At 45.1% G+C, this 14,404-nt stretch overlaps 1 protein-coding gene across 1 annotated transcript in view; it reads left to right on the top strand.

Annotated features, from left to right (window-relative positions):
• The window catches only part of cacna2d2a (calcium channel, voltage-dependent, alpha 2/delta subunit 2a), a gene marked incomplete at its 5' end in the record, with an annotated part of 149,895 nt that overhangs the window by 93,134 nt on the left and 42,357 nt on the right, over positions 1-14,404 (top strand). Inside the window, 2 exon segments of the mRNA XM_080495601.1 lie at positions 818-862; positions 5,061-5,199. Coding sequence (XP_080351727.1) covers positions 818-862; positions 5,061-5,199 — 184 coding nt within the window.

Genomic DNA, 14,404 nt, shown 5'->3' with positions numbered 1-14,404 from the left:
TCAGCCAGCCTCCTCGTGATAATGAGGCCGGCCACACGGACGTTGCTCGCTGCGCGCGGCCCCCGCCCGCCCTCACGCCTGCCTCCGACGGGAGATAAGGACGCCGGTTCACAGGGAAAGAGGACAACCGGGAGGCCGGCATCCTGCGCTGTGGGGGGAACCACATGAGCCTGTCGTTCACGGGCTGAAACGGGGCGGGTTTTGGAGAAGCCGCTGAGATCAATTAGAGCAAAATGCTGTAACACAGTGGCATAAATTTACATCCGTTTCCTCCCCCCCCCCCCTTTCACTGTTCCTCCCCCTTCTACGAGAGCTGTTTGCGTAGACTGAACACACAACCAGTTGAGGATGATAAGACTCCCAGGGAGGGTAATACTTTGAGTTTATTCTGCTTTCACAGCAAACTCACTTTGCCCCATGCTACATCTGAGCTCATATCACAGTTCCCGCAAAAAAAAAAAAAAAAACACGGCGAGGGAAAATGTTCCAACGGTGTTTTGAAGCACACGTTCGAACATGTTCCGCATTGCATCGCATCTTATGGAGAAAAGCATTGCCCAAAAACATCACATCTTTTGGCACGTCAGCGGCAAGTCTCCTCGCCTTGTCATGACAAGTCATCCCTCATCACACTACTCCTCCTGTGTTCTGTGATGCTGATTATATTCTCATGCTGAACAGTGTGATTGAATATAACCATGACTCTCTCTCTCTCTCTCTCTCTCTCTCTCTGACTTCCCACCAGGACGGGTCTGATATAGGCACTGCTATATCTTCTCTCATCATTTTTCTTTTTTACCTTTTCTTTTCTGCACAGGAGAATGCCATTTCATACTACGATTCCAAAGCGGATTCAGACTATGTGAGTACAGTCCGGACTGCTCCTTGTTACCCCGTCTGCCTGCCTTAACCCCCCCCCCCTCCCCCTGCCAACGTGTCCCTGCTACCCCCCACCCTTCCCCTTCCCTCGCCCTTCTCGATGTTGATGCCCCCCCCCCCCGACCCTGCCACCGGTCATAGGCCCCCAGGCTGTCCGTGTGCGTTAGCGAGGTGACACTGCGACATGGTGAGTCGGTGCGACAGAGCAGGAGCAGGCCAACGTGCATGTGACAGGGACTTCAGAAGCCAACCCCCCCCCCCCCCGCTGCCGCCACGCCACACCGTTTTCCCACCGCGACCGCGGCAACAGCGGATCCGAACGGAGAGCTTGTCAGATCCCCTCGTCCGCCGCGGCGCCTCATACCGACGCACAGGTCATTGTCATAACTTCATGCAGGAGGCAACGCGTTTCTTTCACGAATAGCATTCACACCGTCACGAATGGCATTCAAAGAAAGACGTGTTCCTCTCATAATTCACTGGTTTCAACCCCGCGGCGGCTCCTCTTCATAGGGCGCACTATAGGCAGAGCCACGGCCCACTGATTGATTAAGTTTCCAGGCCGGGAGTGCGAGGATCCCCCCCCCCCCTCTTTAGATCACCAAACCACAGAGAGATGGGAAGAGGGTGAGGAAAGAAGAGGCAGAGGAGCAATAAATCACGATGTGATTTTCTCTTTTGTGAACGTCGCCCCTGTGATTAATGACACGGCGCTTTAGGGCCTGTCAGCACATCTAATTGGAGAACATCGGTCATCATTAACGTGGCGCGCCGAGGCCGAGGCGGCGACACGCCCCCTGACCCCCACATCACCAAAAGCCTCACAACCAACCAAAAAATTGATGGCAGAAGTCAGGCAGAGGTCGTCCTCTGAGCAACCCCAACAGTAGCCTCGTAGTCCCCCCCCACCACACCCCACACCCCCCCCCCACCACGTCTGAATCAAGATTCCTCGGCGGATGCCTCTTCACAGCCGAGCTCCACCGCTTCAGTCAAACTCTTTACTATTAGAAGACGTGTTGAGAAAAATAATTGATCTGAAGAAAGGTAAGTGATTGACAGGCTCTTTTTCCCCTCTTCTGCTCTTATACCCTGTTAATTTCCCCTCTTGTCACTATACCCTTGATATGAAAGTGCAATGTGATCATTTATTCCAAGTCAGAATTTTCAATCTGCCAAAGCATGTCGTGTTGTTCAGGAGGAAGAGGAGCTTTTTTCTTTCTTTCTTATTAATTTTTATGTTTCAAGTTGAGGGTTGTTAAACTATCTGCCAGCCGCAGCCTTTGTAATATGGTTTTTGTATCGCTTCTGTTGATTCCTCACTTGCTGGATGTTGACGCCATCTGCAAGTTGAATAATATTATGACTCCCAAGTTTCATTGGCTATTGGTAGGGGGGGAGAAAAGAAGAAAAATATACAGTACGTATCAACCGACACCCAACATATGATTATAACATACGCTTCAGCAGAGCGCGGACAAAGTGTTGTGGATGGAAATGCAAATACTGTTTGAGCTGCATGATTCTTTCAGAAATATATTTATCCACTGGTGTGGGGGGGGGGGGGACGCCAATCATGTTTCGAGGTTGTAATTTGCTTCCAAAAACAAACAACAAATATATAAAATACATAATTGCAAGTCTGGTTATTATAATGTTAAATCGAAATAAAGGTGGTGGTTGTTCTGTTGTGGCATTTATATGCAAATAAAAATACATTTTAAATTTATTAAACAACTGTTATCAGTTGTAATGTTTCAAGGACTGTTTTTCTGTGTTGCACTTTTTCAGCTACACACACACACACACACACACACACACACACACACACACACACACACACACACACACACACACACACACACACACACACACACACACCCGCAGGGTCGTAAATGACACGTTTCAGGTTGGCCCTGGTTGGCTGAAGGTGGGGATGAAAGAAGCTTGGAAATGTCATCTCTGGCCTCTTCAGCCTTTAATTAAACCTTGAGAATGCGGAGATAAAATTAACAAATTGGGTAATGAATCGAGCAAAACAGGTGGTGGATGGTTGAAGAAATGAACCAATCAGTCTTTCCTGTGTGGATTTATTCAGTTCCTAATTAGACGATGCCTTGGTTAATTATGATTGGGCTCTTCTGAAGAAATGGAGAGAGAGAGGGAGAGATAGAAAAAAAGTGCTCTGTGCCCGACATTGACAGAATTAGTGTCACAGAGTGATAAACAAACACCTCTACCTCATGGTTGTTGCCGTTGAGACGCCAGCAGCTCCGACTCGATCAGATTCATTATTATTGGACGGTCAACTCGTAAACTATCAAAGAAACCTGTGCAGTTTTCAGAGAACTGAAGACAAACACTGAAGATGTAGAGCTTTATAATAAATATTCAATCCTTACATTCTCCTGTTTTCATCCTCAGTCTTCCTCTTTAGCAGCAGGTGTGATAAGAGGGGGGGGGGGGGGGGGGTCACCTGCGATCACCTGCTGGTTCAAGAATTAGTTTTTTAATTTTTTAATGAGCAAAGGAGTATTTAAAGACGGAAGTATTAAACGTTTTCAGCCCCGAGCTGAAAGATTGCCGCCTGAGGGCAGACCCTGGAGACTGAGAAACAGGCCACCGGATTCTTTGAGCGCAAAATAAATTAAGAGAAGTTTTATCTCGCCTTCCTTTATTTAAGAACCCGTTTGATGAAAGGAGGATTTCGGTCTGAGCTTCTCACCTTCAATCCGTCGCCGTCTGATGTAGAAAATAAAGAGAAATGTTACATCTACATCATTTCAGACATATTTTGTCATATTTAATCACTCTTGCGATCTGAACATTTTCAACTTACTTGGTTTTTTTTTTTATGTGACACTAAAAACATTTTAATGGTCAACAGTTTTATCAGTATTGTGGGTTTTTTCTGTTCATATTTGATGTTGTTTGAGTCGAAATGTGAACTTTCTCATTTCCTGGTTTCTGCTGCATCTCCGTGTTGCTTCTCGTGTTTTGTTTTGTGGGTTGTTTTGTTTTTTTAAGCGGGGTTTCAACACAACCACCCTCCAGATCATCCCGACAGCAGTTTGTAATTGCATTTTAATAGTCAATTAAAGCATGCCCATCAATCAATCTCAGCCGCGGACATGGGGTTTTGATTTAATTTCTTATGAAAACCAACAAACAAACAGTTTTTTTCATCGTGTCAGATTCAATTAACTCGTGCTGCTTTATCAAAAAAAAGAACCTTCATCCACTCTTCTGTTTTAGGAATGCAAAATTTCGATTTGCAGCAGCCCCGATGCATGGGAAATTATCAGAGATATGAGTTTTGTTTCACAAATTTTCAGTGAATGAAGTCTAATGAAGTATGACTAATAGTGGGAGAATGACAGAAGCATGGCGCCAGACTTTTGCTGAGGGCTACTGCTGTATGGCAGTGTATCAAAGAGCTTGGTGCATGAGCACACATTAATTAAATTGCGCTTGTTTAGAGGAGAGTTGGCCTCCTGGATTTCGACTCTGAATGTCGACGTGCCCGCCTGCTTTCTCACGAGGTTTTTCGGCGAGAGTCTATCAGATCCAGGAAAAGGCTAATGAACTGAGTCGGAGAGAGTGAAGTCACATTTTGTTCACATTTTACAATCGCTTCATCCCCTGGGAACAAGCACAGATTGTACCGCATTGATAGCGGATCAAGATTTAAAAAAAAAAATTAATGAAAAAAGCCTAAATGTCACTTTCCTTTTGATAGATCCTGGTTCCCTTTGATATCTGACACTTCTCTAGTATAATATGTGTGTCAGTCTTTCTCTTTCACTTCTGTGTTTCGGTGAAAGTCTTGGAAACAACCTGTTATATGTCATTGTTTAACAAATGGGCAAACTGTGATTATGTGGTGCTGGTTATTGTTGTGTTGTGTTAATTTGTACCAATCGTCATCACAAGTAATAATCAGTCCCTCTGCTCTGAAACCTGCCGCGGTTTCCCTGATGAGACGTAAAAAGCGGTTCCACCTCCATTTTGAAGGCGACATAATTACTGTTTTCGTGTTTTTTAAATTCTGCGTAACTTCACGCGTGCATCAGAAGTGGGTGTTGTAAACCCGGACTGCAGCTCTTATCAAATCTGATTTCACCTTGTGTGCTAACTAAGAATTTGTGTGCGCGCGTGTGTGTATGTGTGTGTGTTTACAGACGGAGGACGGCGAGGAGGAGAATCCGCTGGAGAACTCGTTGTCGTTGGAGCTGGAGTTCGTGGACGATCCCAATTTTAAGAATAAAGTCAACTACTCTTACAGTGCCGTGCAGATCCCCACAGACATCTACAAAGGCTGTAAGTGGAAACTTTTGGCTGATATTTTTACTGTTACTTGATCATCGTAGGCTTTTTTTTTTTTTTTTGGTTCGTGGCGATGATCCACGGGTAGAGACGGGGAAACGCTTGTTCCTCTACTTCAGTAGACGTGTGTAAAATATTGGCTTCCTGCTCTTAATCTGCTTGATCACCGGTGTTATCTTGTTCGCTGTATTCCCTCTGTCACAGACGTCACATTCAATAGACACATTTTCTCAGCGGCCCATTTTGTTTATTTTACCTCGTTTTCATCCTTTCAAACCTGTCATGCATGAAATGAACTTATGAATACAAAAATCTGTCAAATTTTTTTTTCTCCCCCCATATTGATTTGGATGGACGTCATGCTCAGAACTGGGAATAGACACATACCCCCCCCCCCATTCAACAGTGTGTTCGCTCAGTGTTTCTCTTTCTTTCACATCAGTCAACTTTTTAACACATTAGCATGATTTCACATGACAGTGAGTCTTTCTCACCGCTGATCCGTATTGTATGCATTTATCATTTTATGTATGTGACGCGTGGACATGGTCTGTCCTGCCCGTGGATCCTGCCTGGCGGCGTCCCACCCCGCAGACATAACACTCCCCTGATTTCCTGCAGCTGCCAAATGGACAAAAGGGAACACGTGTACCTTCTGGGACTCTGATTTTGCTTGGCATGTTCCTTCTGTTATCCACCTCTAACCTTTTGGACACTCGCTACCTGCCTCTTTAAAGACTCACAAACCAGAGCATGTGCAGACAGTCAGCCATTTTCTTCGTGGCATTTTTTCTCTCTCTCTCTTGCTCTCCTTTTTTCTTCTCCCTGCTTTTGTCTAGCTCTTCGCCGTCTTTGTCGAACAGGCAGTGTATGGCACCTGTCTGTAACAATGCCCTCCAGCTGTGTCTCCAGACAAATCTTGTCAGAATTAGACGCTCTTGCTTCAGGAGGAGATGTCAAAGGCCACGGCTACTCACAATAGAGCAATCAGGCCTGCACATTGTTCCCGGAGCCATTTTGTGGCAGCTCTGGTTCTTCTGTCTGAAGATATGAGTCAGAGAATAAAGGCCTCTTGATTGAGCCCGGTGAAGCCGTGAAGAGCAGCGAGGTACAGTGCGTGGAATTACTTTTCCACTTCCTTTTCTGTTGAAAATGTTTACTATTGATGTTGTTTAGCTAGCTCCCGTTGCGCCGTCTGCTCTGCAGAGATTGCCGACTGCTGATTTTTTATTTTTTTTTCATACCAACTCGATTAGGTTGTTAGTTGTTTCTGAAGAAACAGGCCTCGTGGCGACACACTGGTACATACGCTCATATTGCCGATTCAAGTCGCGCGTGCAGAGTTTGAACGTTCTACCTGCGCGTGATTGGGTTTTCCTCATGTAACAAGCATCTGGGGCGAATTCTTGACTCTGATCAGCTTTTCAATCCGAATAAAGATGTATAGAAGAGGGATGGATGAAAAAAAAATGATCTGATCTATGTTGCTGCGTCATGAAATTTAAGTAAAATTCTCGGCACAGGTGTGAATTGCAGATCACAAAACAAGAGGCGAGGATGCTTCCGAGGAGTTGTGGTGGGCTGGCAGGGGTTAACGTAAAAGGGAATGACTTGCATTTAAAATGCACGTTTATTTTCCTCATTTTAGAACTGCATGTTGTGTAAATGTAATGTAAAACTATTTAATCTATTTTAAACTAACCTCCACATGGTTTATTCATCACAGCCTTTCTTGTTCTTGACAGAGCCCAGTCTTTTTCTTTTTTTGTAAAGATACAGGAAGTCCAGCCGTCTGTGTTAAATCAACAAACATGAGAGTGAAATTAACTATGCGAGTTTCTGTTAAAAGCTCAGGTTTTAAAATCTGTTCATATGGCAACTTTGCCCAGTTGCTTAATCAATGTCATTCCCCCCCGGCTGGTAGATTTACTAGAACAGGGTATGTGAAAAACAAACTTGGTATAGTCCCTCCCAGCATATTTCCCCCCGAGATGCATTTATACTTACATGTTGAATGTACCGTATGGAGTAGTCAGCTTTTGAAAGCGGAACTCCCATCGATTTTATACATCAAAGTCTGTTCTGATCTCTTGCGAAGAAATACTACTGTACATATAAAAAAGGGAAGAAAACAACCCAACAGGGCATACACACCTTTAGTGGATTCAGAGGTAGCTGTGTGAAATCAACAACTACCTGAAGTGACTCAGCATCGTTCGCTTGACAGTAAAAAAAACCAACAACCTTGAGTTGTACAGTTGGAAAGCAACGGCCCTCCCACGTCTTTCTTCTCTTCAGCTCGGGCTGCGACGAGCACGCCGACTCGAAAAAGCTCAGACCGAACTGAGAGACGGAGACTCCAGATGGTGGAGGAGCGCAGAAGCGCCGATCACAGCCGATGATATCTCTCAGGAGTGTCTCCGTCACGGATTCGTCTGAAATCGGGATGTCAGAAGTGCAATCTGTGACGTCCAATCTGACCTGCGGGGGTGACCCCGGAGAACCGATTAAAATCGACCTCGAGTGCCAGCCGAGTGGCATCAAAGGGGTTAATTCGCGAAAACTTTAATGCCACAAACTTCAAACGGGAATTGCAACCTGCGACTGGAGGATCGTTCATTTCACTACATTTTCTGAAAAAAATACAGCTTATTTGTCTTGAATGCGTTTAACAAGTGTTGGTGTTGAGCTTTTGCTGCGTCGTGTGCTTCACCTGCTCGCTGGACTGTGGGAGAGGGATTCATCCGCATCACGGTCAGCTGTGATCCATTACGCCACTAATACATCTGGTTCTGCTAAATTTATTTCGATGCTTTCAATTTAGTGTATTTATTGCACAACTGACAGGAGTGAAGCGCTGAACTTGCCGGAGCGTTATTTCAGCTAAGTTGGCTTCCAGGAATCTGGAATATGATTATTGTCGTAGGGGGCTGGCTTGTTGTTTTCCTTAGCTTTGAGTAAGATGGCAGGAAAGGATTATTATCTGCACGTCTGGCCGGGTTCTGGTCCCACCAGCCTGCAGGGCGGCTCGGAGAGGACGTCTGAGGAAACGAATGTGGGCGGCTTGTTGTCCTCTGGGTCTGGAGAGGTCGGGATCTACAGTATATATATATATATCTGTGGGTTTATTAGCACAAGAGAAGCAGCGTGAGTGGGTAGATTCACCGCTCGCTCCTCGGAGGAGGAGGAAGAGGAGGAAGAGGGTGAGGAAAGAAAAGTGAAGCAGCAAATGTGCACAGTCCAGAGTGCAGCATAATATTTAACAGTCGATGTAGGAGTTTTGTGCTGTTTATTAACACATCTGCTCTTTGAAGTTGAAGTAGCTCACTCTGATTTCACACATTGGTAATTTGCTGCATAAATAGCTTTTTTTTCTTTTTTTTTCTTTTTTCCTGAAAATGGCAGCTTGAATTGCCAGTCACATCAAAATGGGCGTCCTTGGGAGATTGACTGAGAGCGAGCGAAGCACTGATAGAAGAACTGATAGAAAGAAATGAGGTGATAGGAAAGGAAAGGAGAAGAGACACTTTAATAATAGAAATCATTTAGTCCAGAAAAAGTATTTTCTTTCTCTCTCTCTCTCTTTTTTTTATTGTGATCCTTTCAGCAGCTAAATGAGGCGATGTATGCTCCTTGGTTTGATTTGTCTGCTAGGCCCCATGTCCGTTTATTGAGATTGAGAGTGTTCCCTGAGCGCAGTAATGAACCATTTTATGATTCATTATCCCACTGCTGATTCCTGCTGCCAAGTCTGCAAACTTTCTAATTAGCTTAGGTCAAACATTCATTCAGTTTTCTTCTAATTATCATTGCTTATTACAAAATGGACATCACAACATTGCCACAGAGGAATAAATGGATGTGGGTGGTGTCATCCGTAGAGGAACAGGTTTTATTGTCCCGGCGAGCGAACATTACAGAAATGGTGTTAAACAGGCAGGGATTTACCGAATAATTGTACAGGACGAGCTCCGAGGACACAATCTTTAAAATAATGGCTAAAAAGTACGAACGCAAACAGTGAGGGAATACTCATGTTATTCCTCAGCGGCAGTTTTGTAGATTCACTCGCAGTTTGCCGATAATTGGACCGAGTTCACGCTCGCAGATAAGGGGGCACTAAGCCAGATTGGGTCATTCTGAAGTTGCATGTGAATTATAACATGTTGGAAAATACAACAGTTTGTAAATCAGCCTTTTAAAAAAATAAAGAAATAAAAGGTTTGTGTGTGTGCAGGAATACGTTAGTGTTGGCATGAGAATAAGCAGCCACTGTTCCCAGCAGGGAATAAATGGGTGTGGGAAGTCCTTTCATTAAATTTGAAGTTTAAATCCGCCGCCTGCAGCTTCTTCTCCAGCAGCCGAGCGTCATATTGTCAGTCTGCCATTGTCGACGCACGCAGTGAGAGACTTGGTTATCGGAAAATAATGGCGACGACCACATGGCCATCGGTGTGTGTGTGTGTGTGTGTGTGTGCACATGAAAGCGCAGAGCTTAACTGTTTTTTTGCATGGGGTGATTAACCTACTCAACCCACCCGACACACACACACACACACACACACACACACACACACACACACACACACACACACACACACACACACACACACACACACACACACACACACACTCAAACGTGACTGTGACCACCGCTCTCATTTATCAGATTTGCTTTATGTTAAATCATCAGTTTATGAAGTTGCAGCTCTTGGCTTCCTTCACTCTTAAATGCTGAATTTAAGGATGCTCCAAGCCTTCGAAGATTTTTGTTATTTATTCACTTGAAGGCTGCAAAAAAAAAAAAGGCTATTTGCACAACACTCACTTTATCGCCTTTTAAGTTAGTTATTGACACCTCCAGCAGATATGCAGAATATTATCTCTCTATTTGGTACTTTTCAACCCCTGAGGGAAATATTTGTCTGCTCGGTTGCTAAAAGCTTCTCTGTTCAGCCAGCTTGCAGCTAATTTTGTCTGTGTCCCGCTTGGTGCTGGGAAGGTGGCGTACGGGGGATTTATTCGAGCTGGGAACAGCTGCCTGCTGCAGCTGGAAAACATGTCTGACAAGAGTGAACAATGAGAAAGGTGTGCAATACCTTTTGCACAAAAAGCTCTGCGTGTAACCTTTTTTTTTTTTTCTTTTGCACAAAAGAAATTAGCAAGAAAAATGCATTTGTGTTGTTTTAAGTAAAGAAGGATTCACTTTTAGGAAGATGGCCTAAGTTCAGTGTGCAGTTTGAACAAAGTCGGAGGTCTGCCAGGACTTGAGTTAACAAGACATTTAGAACGCTGATAACAAGCCTGAACTTTTTGCTCTTTCTCAGTCGGCTCCCGTTTTCCTGCAGCGCTCTCTTGGCCTGCAGTTGAATCCTCTCCGGGAAGCTGCAGGGCAAAAATAACCATCCTGTTCACCTCTGCAAAAAGACTACAATATGTACTATGCAGTTAAAAAAAAAAAAAAAGTCCAAACTGAAGCTCAGTATGAGTTTTGGAGAATAAAAGAGAGATTTGTGTCTTCCAGGTTTTGCTTGTCTCACCTTGTTTAAAATGTATCTGGAGAGTTGATGGAGCAGCTTGGCTCTTTTCACAAGAGGAAGGCGAAATAGTGCTGAGAGGAACGAGACTCACGCTTGTGTTACGTATTGCCGTATATTCGGCTCAACCTGTCCCTTCACTAACTGCTGCTTCTGCCTCAGATTTCCGTCCTAAAATGCTTCGTTTGTCATCTTAAGGTGATAAGTTAGTAATCTTAAGCTTTGCATTGGTTAAATGTGGAGTGTCGTCTGTGTCGGTGGGTGGCCTTTTGTGTGTGTGTGTGTGCGCGTGCATGTGTGTGGGCGTGTGTACAGTACATGCACTTTGTATTCGTTTCGCACGCCCCAGGTTCCTTCCAGTGGAAGAAGCCTCCCTGTCAACTAACTCACGCCACGCTGGAGATCAACTCAGCCCCTCTCAACATCAAACCAGATTTAAATGTGTGGAGAGAAAAAAAAAAAAAAAAGCAAAAGTGATTTGTGAGAAAAAGAGAGAGGGAGCGAGGGGAGAGGAGGAGGAGTGTCGGGAGTTGGGGGGGGGAAAGAGAAAGGGATTTAAAGTTAAACCAAAAGAGGAGAAAGACGGTATAAACACTGCAGGCTGCATTTCATTCGTCTTCGACTTCACAGATTCTCTCTCTCTCTCTCTCTCCTCTCTCTCTCTCTCTCTCTCTCTCTCTCTCTCTCTCTCTCTCTCTCTCTCCTCTCTCTCTCTCTCTCTCTCTCTCTCTCTCTCATCCTCTCTCTCTCTCTCTCTCTCTCCCTCTCTCTCTCTCTCTCTCTCTCTCTCTCTCTCTCTCTCTCTCTCTCTCTCTCTCTCTCTCTCTCTCTCTCTCTCTCTCTCTCTCTCTCTCTCTCTCTCTCTCTCTCTCGCCCATCCAACACCCTATAGTGTGTGCCCAGTGAAGGGGCACTATCATTTACCAGCACACTAATTAGAACAGTCAGCACAGCAAACTCCACTTCACTCACCACCAGGCTCACAAATTACATTTCATGTGTTTGTTATTTACTGCTCTTCTTTAATTAGAAAAAAAAAAAAAAAAAAGTATTTGGAGGAGCACTCCGGAGGTACGCTGGAATCTTCCCCCTCTGTCTTACTCTGTCTCCTCGGAGAACGTCCTTTTGTCTTGCTGCATTCACAGTGAAAGATCAACATTTTCTAAATCCAAGTGACGAATAGATTCACCCTAAATCCTGTCACTTGAGTAGTATCTACTAATTACTAAATACTGTAGAAATATTGTGCCTTTGTTTTAAAGTAAAGTCCAAATAAGCCATCTTCATCCATCCATCTTATCTACAGCTTCTGTCCTTTCACACGACGCTGGAGGAAATCCCAGCCAACTTCACAAATATATTCTGGAAAAATCCTTTTTTTTTTAATGTTTTCTCTCCCGACTGTGTGAGATGCTGCCGGTTTCCCATCGCAGTTGGTCAAGATTTTACGGTTCAGACTTTTTAACCGTCCACCAAGTCCCAAATTCAGCCCTTGATAAACAAGGCGGAGGAGGAAGAGGTTGGCGATAAAAAAGAAAAGTTACCTGTCGAGGAACGACCGATCTGTAGGGAACTTCGCCCAGAAACATTGAAAACAAAACAACGCTTGGATCGGGTATCGACGCCACAAGCGTTTATTGTTTTTTCACACAAAAAAACTGTCGACTCCTCAGATTTTGTCAACACGATTTCTTAACGTTCATGCCTCATAACGAGATGATTTTGTGAACTGGACTATGTGACGAAAACCCACATGCTCCTCGGGGACGGGTCGAAAACGGACATTGAACGTCGCTCTGCATTCGCCGCCTGTGTGATAAAACAAACAAACGGTTTTCTTCTCCTCGCTGTGAGGTGAGAGCGCTAATCACCACGCCACTGTGCCGACTCGGGAAGATGCACCACGATATTTAAAGAGCAGAATAATGATGGATTTTTGTGGAAGAAAAGTGGTGCAAATATAATTGGACAAATGCCGATAATGTTAAGGCTGAAGCTCAGGGGATTTCAGTGACATTGGGGGTAATTGGGGGGGGGTGCTTTACCCTAAGGCTTGACAGAAATACGCAAAAAAATGTGACTCAGTAGAATGACGAGGAACCAACAAATTACACTTCTGAACATGTAGAAAACATGACTTAATTTATCTGAACACCAACGGAGTAATTGAGCAAACACACACTAGAAATCTGTGTTTACTTCTCTTTATCTGGTGGATGAAATGCACACAGTGATTGTTCTCCCCCCCACGCCTCCCCACCACCACTGATATGAATACCTCCTTTTTATTAACCCTCGAAGTCGCCCGACCTGTCAACTTGATTTATGTCACCTTGACGTGAGCACGAGGTTTGTGCGACGCCACCGCCACTTTACGTAATCAAATATGTCGACACTTAATGGCAGTGACGGCGTTAACGGCGATGACTCTTCCGAGATAACCCGCTAACGCGATTGGCTTCATTCGCGTTACGGATTCCTGACAGGAGACCGCTTGCGTCCTTTCATTATGTATTAAAAACAACTGTGCCCGTTTTCTTTATTTCCAGCTTCCTGTGTACAGTAAAATCATGTAGTCATTTATGTTATATGAATTAATGCGGGGGTTTAGAGAGCTCTTTATCTCGAGCACATCAGTGTGAGTAATGTGAGTACGAGGGGTTCGGGGGTGGGGGGTCATAGGATAGAGGTAATGGTGGGCAGGGGGGGTGGAGGTGGTGTTGAGGAACGATCTTACGCAGAGATGCTTCATAAATCCCAATCATAATTGTTTCCCTACTCGGTGTGCAGTCTTGCTCCATAAAGGGGCAAAGCCAAGGGTGCTCTAAATGTCAGGGGAGCGGCGCGCTGATGAATTACCTTTTAAAGATATCGGAGAGAGGCGCGTTTCATGTGAAAGATGAGACCAATGCTGCCTGTCTGCACCCCCCCCCCCCCCCCCCCCCCCCCCACCACAACACCCCCACCCCCAGGGGAAATTTGTCTTTTTATCAACTGTCCAGAGAAGTCACAGCATATCCTAACTGAATAAATCAAAGAGAATTAGTTTCCTGTGTTCTCTTATCTGTGATGTGCCGCTTTTGCAGCAGAGATCACCGGCAGATGTGCATTACTGTATTAATGCCCGCGTGTGCAGAGAGTCGTCCGGGACGTGAAGGCGGATCACATGCGACCGTCGCAGGTTAAATCGCTCTGGACACAAACATCCGTAAAATGTGGCAGCTCCACTTCAGCCACAGAAATATATCCCGCTTGCGTAAGTCGGAGGAAGTAATAAGTCAGGAGATCTCGCGCGAGATAATTCTTCACACCGCATTGCCAGAAGTTTTGGTTAAAGCCTCGATTGTTAGTCGAAGGAGCTGAGACGGCAACCACTTTTGAAGTAGAGGTCAGGGGATGTCTCTTTGCCCTTGGCCCGTCTGGGACACCCATCATTACAGACCCAGCGCCTCTCCAGATAAGGGCACCGGGGACTTCGCGGCAAACAGGCTGCAGGCCGCCGCAGCAGGATACTGCAGCGGCAGCTCATGCTTAAAGGATAATACTTTTTACACGTTAATCAGATGACTCTCCGACCACGGAGCATTGGCCCCGGCGAAATTGAAAAGCGTGGTTCGGTTCCTTGATTATCTCCACGCAAATATCGGTGAAAATGTAGCCCG

The sequence above is a fragment of the Blennius ocellaris genome (genome assembly GCF_963422515.1).
Source record: "Blennius ocellaris genome assembly, chromosome: 4".
Classification (NCBI taxonomy): domain Eukaryota; kingdom Metazoa; phylum Chordata; class Actinopteri; order Blenniiformes; family Blenniidae; genus Blennius; species Blennius ocellaris.
Note: the sequence above shows the minus strand (reverse complement) of the source record. Positions and strands in the feature narration are given on the sequence as shown.